At 45.3% G+C, this 22,666-nt stretch overlaps 1 protein-coding gene across 1 annotated transcript in view; it reads left to right on the top strand.

The window, feature by feature from the left end:
* The window catches only part of TUBGCP5 (tubulin gamma complex associated protein 5), a 155,239-nt gene that overhangs the window by 87,162 nt on the left and 45,411 nt on the right, over window positions 1-22,666 (top strand). Inside the window, exons 12-14 of the mRNA XM_038757204.1 lie at window positions 2,066-2,181; window positions 10,782-11,053; window positions 15,676-15,865. Coding sequence (XP_038613132.1) covers window positions 2,066-2,181; window positions 10,782-11,053; window positions 15,676-15,865 — 578 coding nt within the window. The remainder of the gene's footprint in view (window positions 1-2,065; window positions 2,182-10,781; window positions 11,054-15,675; window positions 15,866-22,666) is intronic.

The raw sequence follows: 22,666 nt of genomic DNA, 5'->3' as shown, positions 1-22,666 counted from the left end.
ATTGGCAACACATAGAGACGGTCCCCACCCGACAGCGGGCTCACAGTCTAAAAGGGGGAGACAGAGAATCAATCAATCAATCAATCAATCGTATTTATTGAGCGCTTACTATGTGCAGAGCACTGTACTAAGCGCTTGGGAAGTCCAAATTGGCAACACATATTGACAGTCCCTACCCAACAGCGGGCTCACAGTCTAAAAGGGGGAGACAGAGAATCAATCAGTCAATCAATCAATCGTATTTATTGAGCGCTTACTATGTGCAGAGCACTGTACTAAGCGCTTGGGAAGTCCAAGTTGGCAACACATAGAGACGGTCCCCACCCGACAGCGGGCTCACAGTCTAAAAGGGGGAGACAGAGAATCAATCAATCAATCAATCAATCGTATTTATTGAGCGCTTACTATGTGCAGAGCACTGTACTAAGCGCTTGGGAAGTCCAAATTGGCAACACATAGAGACAGTCCCCACCCGACAGCGGGCTCACAGTCTAAAAGGGGGAGACAGAGAATCAATCAATCGTATTTATTGAGCGCTTACTATGTGCAGAGCACTGTACTAAGCGCTTGGGAAGTACAAATTGGCAACACATAGAGACCATCCCCACCCAACAGTGGGCTCACAGTCTAAAAGGGGGAGACAGAGAATCAATCAATCAATCAATCAATCGTATTTATTGAGCGCTTACTATGTGCAGAGCACTGTACTAAGTGCTTGGGAAGTCCAAATTGGCAGCACATAGAGACGGTCCCCACCCGACAGCGGGCTCACAGTCTAAAAGGGGGAGACCGAGAATCAGTCAATCAATCAATCAATTGTATTTATTGAGCGCTTACTATGTGCAGAGCCCTGTACTAAGCGCTTGGGAAGTCCAAGTTGGCAACACATAGAGACAGTCCCCACCCAGCAGCGGGCTCACAGTCTAAAAGGGGGAGACAGAGAATCAATCAATCAATCAATTGTATTTATTGAGCACTTACTGTGTGCAGAGCACTGTACTAAGCGCTTGGGAAGTCCAAGTTGGCAACACATAGAGACGGTCCCTACCCGACAGCGGGCTCACAGTCTAAAAGGGGGAGACCGAGAATCAGTCAATCAATCAATCAATCGTATTTATTGAGCGCTTACTATGTGCAGAGCACTGTACTAAGTGCTTGGGAAGTCCAAATTGGCAACACATATTGACAGTCCCTACCCGACAGCGGGCTCACAGTCTAAAAGGGGGAGACAGAGAATCAATCAATCAATCAATCAATCGTATTTATTGAGTGCTTACTATGTGCAGAGCACTGTACTGAGCGCTTGGGAAGTCCAAATTGGCAACACATAGAGACGGTCCCCACCCGACAGCGGGCTCACAGTCTAAAAGGGGGAGACAGAGAATCAATCAATCGTATTTATTGAGCGCTTACTATGTGCAGAGCACTGTACTAAGCGCTTGGGAAGTACAAATTGGCAACACATAGAGACCATCCCCACCCAACAGTGGGCTCACAGTCTAAAAGGGGGAGACAGAGAATCAATCAATCAATCAATCAATCGTATTTATTGAGCGCTTACTATGTGCAGAGCACTGTACTAAGCGCTTGGGAAGTCCAAATTGGCAGCACATAGAGACGGTCCCCACCCGACAGCGGGCTCACAGTCTAAAAGGGGGAGACCGAGAATCAGTCAATCAATCAATCAATTGTATTTATTGAGCGCTTACTATGTGCAGAGCACTGTACTAAGCGCTTGGGAAGTCCAAATTGGCAACACATAGAGACGGTCCCCACCCAACAGCGGGCTCACAGTCTAAAAGGGGGAGACAGAGAATCAATCAATCAATCGTATTTATTGAGCGCTTACTATGTGCAGAGCACTGTACTGAGCGCTTGGGAAGTCCAAATTGGCAACACATAGAGACGGTCCCCACCCGACAGCGGGCTCACAGTCCAAAAGGGGGCGACCGAGAACCGAACCAAACGTACCAACAGAATCAAATAAATAGGAATTCGAGGGATTCGCACCCAGGACCTCGGGCCCTCTGCCCTGAGCGGCGCCCCGAACCCCGGATCGTTGCAGGTGTCCCTCCTCTTCTCCCTCTGGGTGGAGACGGTCAGGCCGTACCTGCAGACGGTGGACGAGTGGATCGTGCACGGAAATCTCTTCGATCCCGCCAAGGAATTCATCATCCAGAGGTGGGAAAACCGCCCCCCCCCCCCCCCCTCCCGGAGACGGGATTCGCCGATTCCCGGGATCGAGCGGCGGGAGCCGCGGGTTCCAATCCCGCCCCCGCCCCTGGGGCGAGTCGCGTCGCTTCTCTGGGCCTCGGTTACCTCGTCTGTCTCTAGATGTTGCCAGCTTGGACTTCCCAAGCGCTCAGCGCAGCGCTCTGCACACGGGAAGCGCTCAATAAATACCGTTGAATGAATGAATGAGCGAGCTTGGACTTCCCAAGCGCTTAGTACAGTGCTCCGCACGCAGTAAGCGCCCCAGAAATATGATTGAATGAATGAACGTGGACTTCCCAAGCGCCTAGTACAGTGCTCTGCACACAGTAAGCGCCCAATAAATACGATTGAATGAATGAATGAATGAACTTGGACTTGCCAAGCGCTTAGTCCAGTGCTCTGCACACAGTAAGCGCTCAGTAAATACGATTGAATGAATGAACTTGGAGTTCCCAAGCGCTTAGTCCAGTGCTCTGCACACGGTAAGCGCTCAATAAATACGATTGAATGAATGAATGAGCGAGCTTGGACTTCCCAAGCGCTTAGTACAGTGCTCTGCATGCAGTAAGCGCCCCAGAAATATGATTGAATGAATGAACGTGGACTTCCCAAGCGCCTAGTACAGTGCTCTGCACACAGTAAGCGCTCAATAAATACGATTGAATGAATGAATGAATGAACTTGGACTTGCCAAGCGCTTAGTCCAGTGCTCTGCACACAGTAAGCGCTCAGTAAATACGATTGAATGAATGAACTTGGAGTTCCCAAGTGCTTAGTCCAGTGCTCTGCACACGGTAAGCGCTCAATAAATACCGTTGAATGAATGAATGAGCGAGCTTGGACTTCCCAAGCGCTTAGTACAGTGCTCCGCACGCAGTAAGCGCCCCAGAAATATGATTGAATGAATGAACGTGGACTTCCCAAGCGCCTAGTACAGTGCTCTGCACACAGTAAGCGCCCAATAAATACGATTGAATGAATGAATGAATGAACTTGGACTTGCCAAGCGCTTAGTCCGGTGCTCTGCACACAGTAAGCGCTCAGTAAATACGATTGAATGAATGAACTTGGAGTTCCCAAGCGCTTAGTCCAGTGCTCTGCACACGGTAAGCGCTCAATAAATACGATTGAATGAATGAATGAGCGAGCTTGGACTTCCCAAGCGCTTAGTACAGTGCTCTGCATGCAGTAAGCGCCCCAGAAATATGATTGAATGAATGAACGTGGACTTCCCAAGCGCCTAGTACAGTGCTCTGCACACAGTAAGCGCTCAATAAATACGATTGAATGAATGAATGAATGAACTTGGACTTGCCAAGCGCTTAGTCCAGTGCTCTGCACACAGTAAGCGCTCAGTAAATACGATTGAATGAATGAACTTGGAGTTCTCAAGCGCTTAGTCCAGGGCTCTGCACACAGTAAGCGCCCAATAAATACAATTGAATGAATGAATGAATGAACTTGGAGTTCCCAAGCGCTTAGTCCAGTGCTCTGCACACAGTAAGCGCTCAATAAATACGATTGAATGAATGAATGAATGAACTTGGCCTTCCCAAGCGCTTAGTCCAGTGCTCTGCACACAGTAAGCGCCCAATAAATACGATTGAATGAATGAATGAATGAACTTGGACTTCCCAAGCGCTTAGTACAGAGCTGTGCACACAGTAAGTGCTCAATAAATACAATTGAATGAATGAACTTGGAGTTCCCAAGCACTTAGTACAGTGCTCTGCACACAGTAAGCACTCAATAAATACGATTGAATGAATGAATGAATGAACTTGGCCTTCCCAAGCGCTTAGTCCAGTGCTCTGCACACAGTAAGCGCTCGATAAATACGATTGAATGAATGAACTTGGAGTTCCCAAGCGCTTAGTCCAGTGCTCTGCACACAGTAAGTGCTCAATAAATACGATTGAATGAATGAATGAGCGAGCTTGGACTTCCCAAGCGCTTAGTCCAGTGCTCTGCACACAGTAAGCGCCCAATAAATACGATTGAATGAATGAATGAGCTTGGACTTCCCAAGCGCTTAGTACAGTGCTCTGCACACAGTAAGTGCCCAATAAATAAGATTGAATGAATGAATGAATGAATGAACTTGGACTTCCCAAGCGCTTAGTACAGTGCTCTACACACGGTAAGCGCTCAATAAATACAATTGAATGAATGAACTTGGAGTTCCCAAGCGCTTAGTCCAGTGCTCTGCACACAGTAAGCGCTCAATAAATACGATTGAATGAATGAACTTGGAGTTCCCAAGCGCTTAGTCCAGTGCTCTGCACACAGTAAGTGCTCAATAAATACGATTGAATGAATGAATGAGCGAGCTTGGACTTCCCAAGCGCTTAGTCCAGTGCTCTGCACACAGTAAGCGCCCAATAAATACGATTGAATGAATGAATGAGCGAGCTTGGACTTCCCAAGCGCTTAGTCCAGTGCTCTGCGCACAGTAAGCGCCCAAGAAATGCGATTGAGTGAATGAATGAGTGAACTTGGACTTCCCAAGCGCTTAGTCCAGTGCTCTGCACACAGTAAGTGCTCAATAAATACAATTGAATGAATGAACTTGTACTTCCCAAGCGCTTAGTCCAGTGCTCTGCACACAGTAAGCGCCCAATAAATGAGATTGATTGAATGAATGAACGAACTTGGACTTCCCAAGCGCTTAGTCCAGTGCTCTACACACGGTAAGCGCTCAATAAATACAATTGAATGAATGAACTTGGAGTTCCCAAGCGCTTAGTCCAGTGCTCTGCACACAGTAAGCGCCCAATAAATACGATTGAATGAATGAATGAGCGAGCTTGGACTTCCTAAGCGCTTAGTCCAGTGCTCTGCACACAGTAAGCGCTCAATAAATACGATTGAATGAATGAACTTGGAGTTCCCAAGTACTTAGTCCAGTGCTCTGCACACAGCAAGTGCTCAATAAATACAATTGAATGAATGAATGAATGAACTTGGACTTCCCAAGCGCTTAGTCCAGTGCTCTGCGCACAGTAAGCGCTCAATAAATACAATTGAATGAATGAATGAATGAACTTGGAGTTCCCAAGCACTTAGTCCAGGGCTCTGCACACAGTAAGCGCTCAATAAATACGATTGAATGAATGAGCGAGCTTGGACTTCCCAAGCGCTTAGTCCAGTGCTCTGCACACAGTAAGCGCCCAATAAATACGATTGAATGAATGAATGAATGAACTTGGACTTCCCAAGCGCTTAGTACAGAGCTGTGCACACAGTAAGTGCTCAATAAATACAATTGAATGAATGAACTTGGACTTCCCAAGCACTTAGTCCAGTGCTCTGCGCACAGTAAGCACTCAATAAATACGATTGAATGAATGAATGAATGAACTTGGCCTTCCCAAGCGCTTAGTCCAGTGCTCTGCACACAGTAAGCGCTCGATAAATACGATTGAATGAATGAACTTGGAGTTCCCAAGCGCTTAGTCCAGTGCTCTGCACACAGTAAGTGCTCAATAAATACGATTGAATGAATGAATGAGCGAGCTTGGACTTCCCAAGCGCTTAGTCCAGTGCTCTGCACACAGTAAGCGCCCAATAAATACGATTGAATGAATGAATGAGCGAGCTTGGACTTCCCAAGCGCTTAGTCCAGTGCTCTGCGCACAGTAAGCGCCCAAGAAATGCGATTGAATGAATGAATGAGTGAACTTGGACTTCCCAAGCGCTTAGTCCAGTGCTCTGCACACAGTAAGTGCTCAATAAATACAATTGAATGAATGAACTTGGAGTTCCCAAGCGCTTAGTCCAGTGCTCTGCACACAGTAAGCGCCCAATAAATGAGATTGATTGAATGAATGAACGAACTTGGACTTCCCAAGCGCTTAGTCCAGTGCTCTACACACGGTAAGCGCTCAATAAATACAATTGAATGAATGAACTTGGAGTTCCCAAGCGCTTAGTCCAGTGCTCTGCACACAGTAAGCGCCCAAAAAATACGATTGAATGAACTTGGACTTCCCAAGCGCTTAGTCCAGTGCTCTGCACACAGTAAGCGCTCAATAAATACGATTGAATGAATGAATGAATGAACTTGGACTTCCCAAGCGCTTAGTCCAGTGCTCTGCACACAGTAAGTGCTCAATAAATGCGATTGAATGAACGAATGAATGAACTTGGACTTCCCAAGCGCTTAGTCCAGTGCTCTGCACACAGTAAGTGCTCAATAAATACAATTGAATGAATGAACTTGGAGTTCCCAAGCGCTTAGTCCAGTGCTCTGCACACAGTAAGCGCTCAATAAATACGATTGAATGAATGAACTTGGACTTCCCAAGCGCTTAGTCCAATGCTCTGCACACAGTAAGTGCTCAATAAATGCGATTCAATGAACGAATGAATGAACTTGGAGTTCCCAAGCGCTTAGTCCAGTGCTCAGCACACAATAAGTGCCCAAGAAATGCGATTGAATGAATGAATGAATGAACTTGGACTTCCCAAGCGCTCAGTACAGTGCTGTGCACACAGTAAGCGCTCAATAAATACAATTGAATGAATGAACTTGGAGTTCCCAAGCGCTTAGTCCAGTGCTCTGCACACAGTAAGCGCCCAATAAATACGATTGAATGAATGAATGAATGAACTTGGACTTCCTAAGCGCTTAGTCCAGTGCTCTGCACACAGTAAGCGCTCAATAAATACGATTGAATGAATGAACTTGGAGTTCCCAAGTACTTAGTCCAGTGCTCTGCACACAGCAAGTGCTCAATAAATACAATTGAATGAATGAATGAATGAACTTGGACTTCCCAAGCGCTTAGTCCAGTGCTCTGCGCACAGTAAGCGCTCAATAAATACAATTGAATGAATGAATGAATGAACTTGGAGTTCCCAAGCACTTAGTCCAGGGCTCTGCGCACAGTAAGCGCTCAATAAATACGATTGAATGAATGAGCGAGCTTGGACTTCCCAAGCGCTTAGTCCAGTGCTCTGCACACAGTAAGCGCCCAATAAATACGATTGAATGAATGAATGAACTTGGACTTCCCAAGCACTTAGCACAGTGCTCTGCACACGGTAAGCGCTCAATAAATACAAATGAATGAATGAATGAGCTTGGACTTCCCAAGCGCTTAGTCCAGTGCTCTGCACACAGTAAGCGCCCAAGAAATACGATTGAATGAATGAATGAATGAACTTGGACTTCCCCAGCGCTTAGTCCAGTGCTCTGCACACAATAAGTGCTCAATAAATACGATTGAATGAATGAACTTGGAGTTCCCAAGCGCTTAGTACAGTGCTCTGCACACAGTAAGCGCTCAATAAATACGATTGAATGAATGAACTTGGAGTTCCCAAGCGCTTAGTCCAGTGCTCTGCACACAGTAAGTGCCCAAGAAATGTGATTGAATGAATGAATGAATGAACTTGGAGTTCCCAAGCGCTTAGTCCAGTGCTGTGCACACAGTAAGCGCTCAGTAAATACAATTGAATGAATGAACTTGGAATTCTCAAGCGCTTAGTCCAGTGCTCTGCACACAGTAAGTGCTCAATAAATGCGATTCAATGAATGAATGAATGAACTTGGAGTTCCCAAGCGCTTAGTCCAGTGCTCTGCACACAGTAAGCGCCCAATAAATACGATTGAATGAATGAATGAGCTTGGACTTCCCAAGCGCTTAGTCCAGTGCTCTGCACACAGTAAGCGCCCAATAAATAAGATTGAATGAATGAATGAATGAACTTGGACTTCCCAAGCGCTTAGTACAGTGCTCTACACACGGTAAGCGCTCAATAAATACAGTTGAATGAATGAACTTGGAGTTCATTGAATGTTCAATGAATGAACTGTGTCAGGCACTGTTCTAAGCGCCGGGGAGGTTACAAGGTGATGGGGTGGTCCCACAGGGGGCTCACAGTTTAATCCCCATTTTAATAATCATAATAATAATGATGGCATTTGTTAAGCGCTTACTATGTGCCAAGCGCTGTTCTAAACGCCGGGGAGGTTCCAAGGTGATCAGGTGGTCCCCCGGGGGGACTCCGGTCTCCATCCCCGTTTTCCAGATGAGGAAACCGAGGCCCGGAGAAGCGAAGTGACTCGCCCAAAGTCACCCAGCTGACAGTTGGCGGAGCCGGGATTCGAACCCACGACCTCTGACTCCAAAGCCCGGGCTCTTTCCACCGAGCCACGCTGCTCGGCCCCTGTACTGAGCGCTCACGTAGTAAACGTCTAACAGACATTCATTCATTCATTCAATCCTATTTATTGAGCGCTTACTGTGTGCAGAGCACTGTACTAAGTGATGAAGCAGCGGCGGCTCAGTGGAAAGAGCCCGGGCTTTGGAGTCAGAGGTCAGGGGTTCGAATCCCGCTCCGCCACATGTCTGCTGTGTGATCTGGGGCAAGTCACTTCACTTCTCTGGGCCTCAGTTCCCTCATCTGTAAAATGGGGATTAAGACTGTGAGCCCCCCATGGGACAACCTGATCAGCCTGTATCCTCCCCAGCGCTTAGAACAGTGCTTGGCACATAGTAAGCGCTTAACAAATACCATCATTATTATCACTAAGCGCTTGGGAAGTAGAGATTCCACTATTACGATTATTATTTTTATCCGGGTAATAACGATGGCATTTATTAAGCGCTTACTACGTGCTAAGCACCAGGGAGGTTCCAAGGTGATCAGGTGGTCCCCCGGGGGGGGGCTCCCGGTCTCCATCCCCGTTTTCCAGATGAGGAAACCGAGGCCCGGAGAAGCGAAGCGACTCGCCCAAAGTCCCCCAGCTGTCAGTTGGCAGAGCCGGGATTTGAACCCACGACCTCTGACTCCAAAGCCCGGGCTCTTTCCACCGAGCCACGCTGCTCGGCCCCTGTACTGAGCGCTCACGTAGTAAACGTCTAACGGACATTCATTCATTCATTCAATCCTATTTATTGAGCGCTTACTGTGTGCAGAGCACTGTACTAAGTGATGAAGTGGCGGCGGCTCAGTGGAAAGAGCCCGGGCTTTGGAGTCAGAGGTCATGGGTTCGAATCCCAACTCCGCCACATGTCTGCTGTGTGATCTGGGGCAAGTCACTTCACTTCTCTGGGCCTCAGTTCCCTCATCTGTAAAATGGGGATTAAGACTGTGAGCCCCCCGTGGGACAACCTGATCAGCCTGTATCCTCCCCAGCGCTTAGAACAGTGCTTGGCACGTAGTAAGCGCTTAATAAATACCATCATTATTATCACTAACCGCTTGGGAAGTAGAGATTCCACTATTACGATTATTATTTTTATCCGGGTAATAACGATGGTATTTATTAAGCGCTTACTATGTGCTAAGCGCCAGGGAGGTTCCAAGGTGATCAGGTGGTCCCCGGGTGGGGGGGCTCCCGGTCTCCATCCCCGTTTTCCAGATGAGGAAACCGAGGCCCGGAGAAGGGAAGTGACTTGCCCAAAGTCCCCCAGCTGACAGTTGGCAGAGCCGGGATTTGAACCCACGACCTCTGACTCCAAAGCCCGGGCTCTTTCCACCGAGCCACGCTGCTCGGCCCCTGTACTGAGCGCTCACGTTGTAAATGTGTAACAGACATTCATTCATTCATTCAATCCTATTTATTGAGCGCTTACTGTGTGCAGAGCACTGTACTAAGTGATGAAGCAGCGGCGGCTCAGTGGAAAGAGCCCGGGCTTTGGAGTCAGAAGTCATGGGTTCGAATCCTGACTCCGCCACATGTCTGCTGTGTGATCTTGGGCAAGTCACTTCTCTGGGCCTCAGTTCCCTCATCTGTAAAATGGGGATTAAGACTGTGAGCCCCCCATGGGACAACCTGATCAGCCTGTATCCTCCCCAGCGCTTAGAACAGTGCTTTGCATGTAGTAAGCGCTTAACAAATACCATCATTATTATCACTAAGCGCTTGGGAAGTAGAGATTCCACTATTACGATTATTATTTTTATCCGGGTAATAACGATGGTATTTATTAAGCGCTTACTATGTGCTAAGCGCCAGGGAGGTTCCAAGGTGATCAGGTGGTCCCCGGGTGGGGGGGCTCCCGGTCTCCATCCCCGTTTTCCAGATGAGGAAACCGAGGCCCGGAGAAGGGAAGCGACTCGCCCAAAGTCACCCAGCTGACAGTTGGCGGAGCCGGGATTCGAACCCACGACCTCTGACTCCAAAGCCCGGGCTCTTTCCACCGAGCCACGCTGCTCGGCCCCTGTACTGAGCGCTCACGTAGTAAACGTCTAAGACATTCATTCAGTCGTATTTATTGAGCGCTTACTGTGTGCAGAGCACTGGACTGAGCGCTTGGAAAGTACAGATTCCACTATTACGATTATTACTTTTATCCGGGTAATAACGATGGCATTGATTAAGCGCTTACTACGTGCTAAGCACCAGGGAGGTTCCAAGGCGATCAGGTGGTCCCCGGGGGGGGGCTCCCGGTCTCCATCCCCGTTTTCCAGATGAGGAAACCGAGGCCCGGAGGAGGGAAGCGACTCGCCCAACGTCACCCGGCCGACCCGGGGCGGAGGCGGGATTCGAACCCCCGACCCCGGGCTCCTCTCTCGCGCCCGGGGAAACTGAGGCCTCTTTCCGCCCCGGGCAGGAACAAGAACGTCCCCGTGAGGCACCGCGACTTCTGGTACGCCACGTACACGCTGTACAGCGTGTCGGAGAGGTCGGAGAAGGAGGAGAAGCCGGGCGGCGGGGGCGGGCCGGACATGGAGTGGACGCCCCCGCCGCCGGCCATCCCGCAGCACACCATGGTGTCCTTCCTCAAGCCCGTCCTCAAGCAGATCATCATGGCCGGCAAATCCATGCAGCTCCTGAAGAACCTGCGGGGCCCCCACGCCTCGCCGCGCCGGGCCGCCGCCAGAGGTGGGATCCGGCCCCCCCGCCCCCCGCCATCCCAACCGTCCCCCGTCATTCCCGAGCCGGGATCCCGGCTCCGGCAGCCGGGCGACCCCGGGCCGGTCACTTCACCTCTCCGGGCCTCGGTTCCCTCGTCCGGAAAATGGGGATGGAGACCGGGAGCCCACCGGGGGACCTCCTTGTATCCTCCGCGGCGCTTAGAACGGTGCTTGGCACATAGTGAGCGCCTACTGAATGCCATCGTTATTATTGTTAATCATCATCATCATCAATCGTATTTATTGAGCGCTTACTGTGTGCGGAGCACTGGACTAAGCGCTTGGGAAGTACGAGTTGGCAGCGTATAGAGACGGTCCCGACCCAACTGTGGGCTCACGGTCTAGAAGAGATGGGGAAGGAGGAGGGAAGGAGATGGGAAAGGAGGAGGGAAGGAGATGGGGAAGGAGGAGGGAAGGAGATGGGGAAGGAGATGGGGAAGGAGATGGGAAAGGAGATGGGAAAGGAGGAGGGAAGGAGATGGGGAAGGAGGAGGGAAGGAGGAGGGAAGGAGATGGGGAAGGAGGAGGGAAGGAGGAGGGAAGGAGGAAGGAAGGAGATGGCGAAGGAGGAGGGAAGGAGATGGGGAAGGAGGAGGGAAGGAGATGGGAAAGAATGAGGGAAGGAGATGGGAAAGGAGGAGGGAAGGAGATGGGGAAGGAGGAGGGGAAGGAGATGGGAAAGGAGGAGGGAAGGAGATGGGGAAGGAGGAGGGAAGGAGATGGGAAAGAATGAGGGAAGGAGATGGGAAGGGAAGGAGATGGGAAAGGAGGAAGGAAGGATAAAGGAATCATAGTAATAACGATCAATCAATCAATCGTATTTATTGAGCGCTTCCTGTGTGCAGAGCACTGTACTGAGCACTTGGGAAGTACGAGTTGGCAACGTATAGAGACGGTCCCTACCCGACCGTGGGCTCACAGTCTAGAAGAGATGGGGAAGGAGGAGGGGAAGGAGATGGGGAAGGAGGAGGGAAGGAGATGGGGAAGGAGATGGGAAAGGAGATGGGAAAGGAGGAGGGAAGGAGATGGGGAAGGAGGAGGGAAGGAGATGGGGAAGGAGGAGGGAAGGAGATGGGGAAGGAGGAGGGAAGGAGATGGGAAAGGAGGAGGGGAAGGAGATGGGGAAGGAGGAGGGAAGGAGATGGGAAAGAATGAGGGAAGGAGATGGGAAAGGAGGAAGGAAGGATAAAGGAATCATAGTAATAATGATCAATCAATCGTGTTTATTGAGCACTTCCTGTGTGCAGAGCACTGGACTGAGCGCTTGGGAAGTCCAAGTTGGCAATGTATAGAGACAGTCCCTACCCAACAGTGGGCTCACAGTCTAGAAGAGATGGGGAAGGAGGAGGGGAAGGAGATGGGGAAGGAGGAGGGAAGGAGATGGGGAAGGAGGAGGGAAGGAGATGGGAAAGGAGGAGGGAAGGAGATGGGGAAGGAGGAGGGAAGGAGATGGGGAAGGAGATGGGAAAGGAGGAAGGAAGGATAAAGTAATCATAGTAATAACGATCAATCAATCAATCGTATTTATTGAACACTTACTGTGTGCAGAGCACTGTACTGAGCGCTTGGGAAGTACGAGTTGGCAACGTATAGAGACGGTCCCTACCCGACCGTGGGCTCACAGTCTAGAAGAGATGGGGAAGGAGGAGGGGAAGGAGATGGGGAAGGAGGAGGGAAGGAGATGGGGAAGGAGGAAGGAAGGATAAAGTAATCATAGTAATAACGATCAATCAATCAATCGTATTTATTGAGCGCTTACTGTGTGCAGAGCACTGTACTAAGCGCTTGGGAAGTACGAGTTGGCAACGTATAGAGACGGTCCCTACCCGACCGTGGGCTCACAGTCTAGAAGAGATGGGGAAGGAGATGGGGAAGGAGGAGGGAAGGAGATGGGGAAGGAGGAGGGAAGGAGATGGGGAAGGAGGAAGGAAGGATAAAGTAATCATAGTAATAACGATCAATCAATCAATCGTATTTATTGAGTGCTTACTGTGTGCAGAGCACTGTACTGAGCGCTTGGGAAGTACGAGTTGGCAACTTATAGAGACGGTCCCTACCCGACCGTGGGCTCACAGTCTAGAAGAGATGGGGAAGGAGGAGGGGAAGGAGATGGGGAAGGAGGAGGGAAGGAGATGGGAAAGGAGGAGGGAAGGAGATGGGGAAGGAGGAGGGAAGGAGGAGGGAAGGAGATGGGGAAGGAGGAGGGAAGGAGATGGGGAAGGAGGAGGGAAGGAGATGGGAAAGGAGGAGGGAAGGAGATGGGGAAGGAGGAGGGGAAGGAGATGGGGAAGGAGGAGGGAAGGAGATGGGGAAGGAGGAGGGGAAGGAGATGGGGAAGGAGGAGGGAAGGAGATGGGAAAGGAGGAGGGAAGGAGATGGGGAAGGAGGAGGGAAGGAGATGGGGAAGGAGGAGGGAAGGAGATGGGGAAGGAGGAGGGAAGGAGATGGGAAAGGAGGAGGGGAAGGAGATGGGGAAGGAGGAGGGAAGGAGATGGGAAAGGAGGAGGGAAGGAGGAGGGGAAGGAGATGGGAAAGGAGGAGGGAAGGAGATGGGAAGGGAAGGAGATGGGAAAGGAGGAAGGAAGGATAAAGTAATCATAGTAATAACGATCAATCAGTCGTATTTATTGAGCGCTTACTGTGTGCAGAGCACTTTACTGAGCGCTTGGGAAGTACAAGTCGGCAACATATAGAGACGGTCCCTACTGGGTGCCAAACACCGTTCTGAGCGCCGGGTGAGATAATGAACTAATAATGACAATTGTTCATTCGTTCATTCATTCATTCATTCATTCAGTCGTATTTATTGAGCGCTTACTGTGTGCAGAGCACTGGACTAAGCGCTTGGGAAGGACGAGTCGGCGACATACGGAGCCGGTCCCTCGCCGACAGTGGGCTGAGCGCTTACTACGAGAAGCAGCGTGGCTCGGTGGAAAGAGCCCGGGCTTTGGAGTCAGAGGTCATGGGTTCGAATCCTGACCCCACCGCATGTCTGCTGTGTGACTTTGGGCAAGTCACTTCACTTCTCTGGGCCTCAGTTCCCTCATCTGTAAAATGGGGATGAAGTCTGTGAGCCCCATGAGGGACCTTACCTGATCACCTTGTATCCCCCCCAGCACTTAGAACAGTGTTTTGCACATAGTAAGCGCTTAACAAATGCCATCATTATTATTATTATTCTCTGAGCCTCAGTTACCTCATCTGTAAAATGGGGATGAAGTCTGTGAGCCCCACGAGGGACAACCTGATCACCTTGTATCCCCCCCAGCGCTTAGAACAGTGTTTTGCACATAGTAAGCGCCTAACAAATGCCATCATTATTATTATTATTATTATTATTATTATTATTATTATTATGTGCGATCCCGGCTCTACCAACTGTCAGCTGTGTGACTTTGGGCGAGTCACTTCACTTCTCCGGGCCTCAGTTCCCTCACCTGGAAAATGGGGATGAAGTGAGCCCAGTGTTGGGTAGGGACTGTCTTGGACTTCCCAAGCGCTTAGTCCAGTGCTGTGCACACAGTAAGCGCTCAATAAATACGCTTGAATGAATGAATGAATGACTGTCAGCCCACCATGGGACAACCTGATCACCTTGTATCCTCCCCAGCGCTTAGAACAGTGCTTTGCACATAGTAAGCGCTTAAAAATGCTGCTATTATTATTATTATTATTATTATTATTATTAATTATTATTAAAGCACCGTTCTAAGCACTGGGGAGGTTACAAGGTGATCAGGTGGTCCCACGGGGGGCTCACAGTCTTCACCCCCATTTGACGGGGAGGCCCAGAGAAGTGAAGTGACTCGCCCGAAGTCACCCAGCTGACAACTGGCGGAGGCGGCATTTGAACCCAGGACCTCGGACTCCAACGCCCGGGCTCTTCCCGCTGAGCCCCGCCGCTTCTCTAATAATGGCATCTGGTGGTCTTGTATCCCCCCCCCGCCGCCATACGATCGAATGAATGAATGAGCCCACTGGCGCGTAATGACCGTCTCTATATGTTGCCAATTTGTCCTTCCCAAGCGCTTAGTACAGTGCTCTGCGCACAGTGAGCGCTCAATAAATACGGTTGACGGTGATGACGATGACTTTTAGTGACGCCGTTGAGGCCCGTTCCCTTATAATAATAATAATAATAATAATGTTGGCATCTGTTAAGCGCTTACTATGTGCAAAGCACTGTTCTAAGCGCTGGGGGGAATACAAAGTGATCAGGTTGTCCCACGTGGGGCTCCCAGTCTTAATCCCCATTTTCCAGATGAGGTAACTGAGGCCCAGAGAAGTGACTTGCCCAAGGTCACACAGCAGACACGTGGCGGAGCCGGGATTCGAACCCATGACCTCTGACTCCAAAGCCCGGGCTCTTTTCCACTGAGCCCCGCTGCTTCTCAATTTCAATTCTCAATTTCCTTATTACGTCTCGCCGTCCGTCTCCCGCTTCTAGACCGCGGGTAGGGGCCGTCTCTCGGCGGGCTTTCCCGAGCGCTCAGTACGGCGCTCAGTAAATCCAATTGAATGAATGAATGACTGGCATGTAGTAAGCGCTCCGCCGCCGCCGCCGCCGTTAACTCTCGCTTCGCCGCCCAGACGCGGAGAGGAAGAGCCTGTACGCCCTGTTCGTGGAATCGGTGCAGAGCCGCCTGCGCCATGGGGAGGACGCCCCCGGGGCCCGGCGCGGGGCCGCCGAGCGGGGCCTCCTGCGCGCCTGCTCCCTGGCCCGCGGGCACCTGCGGCTCGACGACCTTCGCGACCCCTTGCTGGCGATGAACTTTGCCAGGTAAGCGCCGCGCCTCGGAAAGAATAATAATAATCCCGACGACGCTACTTGTTGAGCGCTTATTATTCATTCATTCATTCAGTCGTCTTTAGTGAGCGCCCACCGCGTGCAGAGCTTGGGAAGACCGACTAGCGACGGGCCCTGCCCGACGGCGGGCTCGCGGTCGAGAAGGGGGAGACGGACAACGAAAGCAAACTTATTAACACAGTAAAATAAATAAAATAGGTAGGGACGAGCAAAATAAATCAAGAAATAGAGCGATAAATGCGTACAGACGTACAGACTGTGAGCCCGCTGTTGGGTCGGGACTGTCTCTATATAATAATAATAATAATGTTGGCGTTTGTTAAAACAAAACATATTAACGCAATCAAATCAATAGAATAGATAGGGACGAGTAAAATAAATCAAGAAATAGAGCGATAAATGCGTACAGACATACAGACTGTGAGCCCGCTGTTGGGTCGGGACTGTCTCTATATAATAATAATGTTGGCATTTGTTAAAACAAAACATATTAAAGCAATCGAATAAATAGAATAGATAGGGACGAGTAAAATAAATCAAGAAATAGAGTAATAAATGCGTACAAACATCCAGACTGTGAGCCCGCTGTTGGGTCGGGACTGTCTCTATATAATAATAATGTTGGCATTTGTTAATATGGACAAGTAAAATAAATCAAAAAATAGAGTAATAAATGCGTACAAACGTACAGACTGTGAGCCCGCTGTTCGGTCGGGACTGTCTCTCTATAATAATAATAATAATGTTGGCGTTTGTTAAAACAAAACATATTAACGCAATCAAATCAATAGAATAGGTAGGGACGAGTAAAATAAATCAAGAAATAGAGTAATAAATGCGTACAAACATCCAGACTGTGAGCCCGCTGTTGGGTCGGGACTGTCTCTATATAATAATAATAATAATAATGTTGGCATTTGTTAATATGGACAAGTAAAATAAGGCAAGAAGTAGAGTAATAAATGCGTACAAACGTACAGACTGTGAGCCCACTGTTGCGTCGGGACTGTCTCTGTATAAGAATAATGTTGGCATTTGTTAAAACAAAACATATTAACGCAATCAAATCAATAGAATAGATAGGGACGAGTAAAATAAATCAAGAAATAGAGTAATAAATGCGTACAAACATACAGACTGTGAGCCCACTATTGGGTCGGGACTGTCTCTATATAATAATAATAATAATAATGTTGGCATTTGTTAATATGGACAAGTCAAGAAATAGAGTAATAAATGCGTACAAACGTACAGACTGTGAGCCCGCTGTTGGGTCGGGACTGTCTCTATATAATAATAATGTTGGCATTTGTTAAAACAAAACATATTAATGCAATCGAATAAATAGAATAGATAGGGACGAGTAAAATAAATCAAGAAATAGAGTGATAAATGCGTACAAACATACAGACTGTGAGCCCACTGTTGGGTCGGGACTGTCTCTATATAATAATAATGTTGGCATTTGTTAATATGGACAAGTAAAATAAATCAAAAAATAGAGTAATAAATGCGTACAAACGTACAGACTGTGAGCCCGCTGTTCGGTCGGGACTGTCTCTCTATAATAATAATAATAATGTTGGCGTTTGTTAAAACAAAACATATTAACGCAATCAAATCAATAGAAGAGATAGGGACGAGTAAAATAAATCAAGAAATAGAGTAATAAATGCGTACAAACGTACAGACTGTGAGCCCGCTGTTGGGTCGGGACTGTCTCTATATAATAATAATAATAATAATGTTGGCATTTGTTAAAACAAAACATATTAACGCAATAAAATCAATAGAATAGATAGGGACGAGTAAAATAAATCAAGAAATAGAGTAATAAATGCGTACAAACGTACAGACTGTGAGCCCGCTGTTGGGTCGGGACTGTCTCTCTATAATAATAATAATAATGTTGGCATTTGTTAAAACAAAACATATTAACGCAATCAAATAAATAGAATAGATAGGGACGAGTAAAATAAATCAAGAAATAGAGTAATAAATGCGTACAAACGTACAGACGGTGAGCCCACTGTTGGGTCGGGACTGTCTCTATATAATAATAATGTTGGCATTTGTTAAAACAAAACATATTAATGCAATCGAATAAATAGAATAGATAGGGACGAGTAAAATAAATCAAGAAATAGAGTGATAAATGCGTACAAACATACAGACGGTGAGCCCGCTGTTGGGTCGGGACTGTCTCTATATAATAATAATAATAATAATGTTGGCATTTGTTAAAACAAAACATATTAACGCAATAAAATCAATAGAATAGATAGGGACGAGTAAAATAAATCAAGAAATAGAGTAATAAATGCGTACAAACGTACAGACTGTGAGCCCGCTGTTGGGTCGGGACTGTCTCTATATAATAATAATAATAATAATGTTGGCATTTGTTAAAACAAAACATATTAACGCAATAAAATCAATAGAATAGATAGGGACGAGTAAAATAAATCAAGAAATAGAGTAATAAATGCGTACAAACGTACAGACTGTGAGCCCGCTGTTGGGTCGGGACTGTCTCTCTATAATAATAATAATAATGTTGGCATTTGTTAAAACAAAACATATTAACGCAATCAAATAAATAGAATAGATAGGGACGAGTAAAATAAATCAAGAAATAGAGTAATAAATGCGTACAAACGTACAGACGGTGAGCCCACTGTTGGGTCGGGACTGTCTCTATATAATAATAATGTTGGCATTTGTTAAAACAAAACATATTAATGCAATCGAATAAATAGAATAGATAGGGACGAGTAAAATAAATCAAGAAATAGAGTGATAAATGCGTACAAACATACAGACGGTGAGCCCGCTGTTGGGTCGGGACTGTCTCTATATAATAATAATAATAATAATGTTGGCATTTGTTTAAATAAAACATATCAACGTGATCAAATAAATAGAATAGATAGGGACGAGTAAAATAAATCAAGAAATAGAGTGATAAATGCGGACAAACATACAGACTGTGAGCCCGCTGTTGGGTCGGGACTGTCTCTATATGATAATAATAATAATGTTGGCATTTGTTAAAACAAAACATATTAACGCGATCAAATAAATAGAATAGGTAGGGACAAGTAAAATAAATCAAGAAATAGAGTGATAAATGCATACAAACATACAGACTGTGAGCCCGCTGTTGGGTCGGGACTGTCTCTCTATAATAATAATAATAATGTTGGCATTTGTTAAAACAAAACATATTAACGCAATCAAATAAATAGAATAGATAGGGACGAGTAAAATAAATCAAGAAATAGAGTGATAAATGCGTACAAACATACAGACTGCGAGCCCGCTGTTGGGTCGGGACTGTCTCTCTATAATAATAATAATAATGTTGGCATTTGTTAATATGGACAAGTAAAATAAATCAAGAAATAGAGTACTAAATGCGTACAAACATACAGACTGTGAGCCCGCTGTTGGGTCGGGACTGTCTCTATATAATAATAATAATAATGTTGGCGTTTGTTAAAACAAAACATATCAACGCAATCAAATAAATAGAATAGATAGGGACGAGTAAAATAAATCAAGAAATAGAGTGATAAATGCGGACAAACATACAGACTGTGAGCCCGCTGTTGGGTCGGGACTATCTCTATATGATAATAATAATAATGTTGGCATTTGTTAAAACAAAACATATTAACGCGATCAAATAAATAGAATAGGTAGGGACGAGTAAAATAAATCAAGAAATAGAGTGATAAATGCATACAAACATACAGACTGTGAGCCCGCTGTTGGGTCGGGACTGTCTCTCTATAATAATAATAATAATGTTGGCATTTGTTAAAACAAAACATATTAACGCAATCAAATAAATAGAATAGATAGGGACGAGTAAAATAAATCAAGAAATAGAGCGATAAATGCGTACAAACATACAGACTGTGAGCCCACTGTTGGTAGGGACTGTCTCTATATGATAATAATAATAATGTTGGCATTTGTTAATATGGACAAGTAAAATAAATCAAGAAATAGAGTAATAAATGCGTACAGACGTACAGACTGTGAGCCCGCTGTTGGGTCGGGACTGTCTCTATATAATAATAATGTTGGCATTTGTTAAAACAAAACATATTAACGCAATCAAATAAATAGAATAGATAGGGACGAGTAAAATAAATCAAGAAATAGAGCGATAAATGCGTACAGACATACAGACTGTGAGCCCGCTGTTGGGACTGTGTCTATATAATAATAATAATAATAATGTTGGCATTGTTAAAACCAGACATATTAACGCAATCAAATAAATAGAATAGATAGGGACGAGTAAAATAAATCAAGAAATAGAGTGATAAATGCGTACAAACATACAGACTGCGAGCCCACTGTTGGGTCGGGACTGTCTCTATATAATAATAATGTTGGCATTTGTTAAAACAAAACATATTAACGCAATCAAATAAATAGAATAGATAGGGACGAGTAAAATAAATCAAGAAATAGAGTGATAAATGTGTACAAACATACAGACGGTGAGCCCGCTGTTGGGTCGGGACTGTCTCTATATAATAATAATGTTGGCATTTGTTAAAACAAAACATATTAATGCAATCGAATAAATAGAATAGATAGGGACGAGTAAAATAAATCAAGAAACAGAGTGATAAATGCGTACAAACATACAGACTGTGAGCCCGCTGTTGGGTTGGGACTGTCTCTATATAATAATAATAATAATGTTGGCATTTGTTAATATGGACAAGTAAAATAAATCAAGAGGTAGAGTAATAAATACGTACAAACGTACAGACTGTGAGCCCGCTGTTGGGTCGGGACTGTCTCGCTATAATAATAATAATAATGTTGGCATTTGTTAAAACAAAACATATTAACGCAATCAAATAAATAGAATAGATAGGGACGAGCAAAATAAATCAAGAAATAGAGTGATAAATGCGTACAAACATACAGACTGTGAGCCCACTGTTGGGTCGGGACTGTCTCTCTATAATAATAATGTTGGCATTTGTTAAAACAAAACATATTAACGCAATCAAATAAATAGAATAGATAGGGATGAGTAAAATAAATCAAGAAATAGAGTAATAAATGCGGACAAACATACAGACTGTGAGCCCGCTGTTGGGTCGGGACTGTCTCTATATAATAATAATGTTGGCATTTGTTAAAACAAAACATATCAACGCAATCAAATAAATAGAATAGATAGGGACGAGTAAAATAAATCAAGAAATAGAGTACTAAATGCGTACAAACATACAGACGGTGAGCCCGCTGTTGGGTCGGGACTGTCTCTCTATAATAATAATAATAATAATGTTGGCATTTGTTAAAACAAAACATATCAACGCAATCAAATAAATAGAATAGATAGGGACGAGTAAAATAAATCAAGAAATAGAGTGATAAATGCGTACAAACATACAGACTGTGAGCCCGCTGTTGGGTCGGGACTGTCTCTATATTATAATAATAATAATGTTGGCATTTGTTAATATGGACAAGTAAAATAAATCAAGAAATAGAGTAATAAATGCGTACAAACATACAGACTGTGAGCCCGCTGTTGGGTCGGGACTGTCTCTCTATAATAATAATAATAATGTTGGCATTTGTTAAAACAAAACATATCAACGCAATAAAATAAATAGAATAGATAGGGACGAGTAAAATAAATCAAGAAATAGAGTGATAAATGCGTACAAACATACAGACTGTGAGCCCACTGTTGGGTCGGGACTGTCTCTATATAATAATAATGTTGGCGTTTGTTAAAACAAAACATATTAACGCGATAAAATAAATAGAATAGATAGGGACGAGTAAAATAAATCAAGAAATAGAGTAATAAATGCGTACAAACGTACAGACTGTGAGCCCGCTGTTGGGTCGGGACTGTCTCTATATAATAATAATAATAATAATGTTGGCATTTGTTAAAACAAAACATATTAACGCAATCAAATAAATAGAATAGATAGGGACGAGTAAAATAAATCAAGAAATAGAGTACTAAATGCGTACAAACATACAGACTGTGAGCCCGCTGTTGGGTCGGGACTGTCTCTCTATAATAATAATAATAATAATGTTGGCATTTGTTAAAACAAAACATATCAACGCAATCAAATAAATAGAATAGATAGGGACGAGTAAAATAAATCAAGAAATAGAGTGATAAATGCGTACAAACATACGGACTGTGAGCCCGCTGTTGGGTCGGGACTGTCTCTATATTATAATAATAATAATGTTGGCATTTGTTAATATGGACAAGTAAAATAAATCAAGAAATAGAGTAATAAATGCGTACAAACATACAGACTGTGAGCCCGCTGTTGGGTCGGGACTGTCTCTCTATAATAATAATAATAATAATAATAATGTTGGCATTTGTTAAAACAAAACATATCAACGCAATAAAATAAATAGAATAGATAGGGACGAGTAAAATAAATCAAGAAATAGAGTGATAAATGCGTACAAACATACAGACTGTGAGCCCGCTGTTGGGTCGGGACTGTCTCTATATAATAATAATAATAATAATAATGTTGGCATTTGTTAAAACAAAACATATTAACGCAATAAAATAAATAGAATAGATAGGTGCGAGTAAAATAAATCAAGAAATAGAGTAATAAATGCGTACAAACATACAGACTGTGAGACCGCTGTTGGGTCGGGACTGTCTCTATATAATAATAATAATAATAATAATGTTGGCATTTGTTAAAACAAAACATATTAACGCAATCAAATAAATAG

The sequence above is a fragment of the Tachyglossus aculeatus genome, chromosome 15, assembly GCF_015852505.1.
Source record: "Tachyglossus aculeatus isolate mTacAcu1 chromosome 15, mTacAcu1.pri, whole genome shotgun sequence".
Taxonomy (NCBI): Eukaryota; Metazoa; Chordata; class Mammalia; order Monotremata; family Tachyglossidae; genus Tachyglossus; species Tachyglossus aculeatus.
Note: the sequence above shows the minus strand (reverse complement) of the source record. Positions and strands in the feature narration are given on the sequence as shown.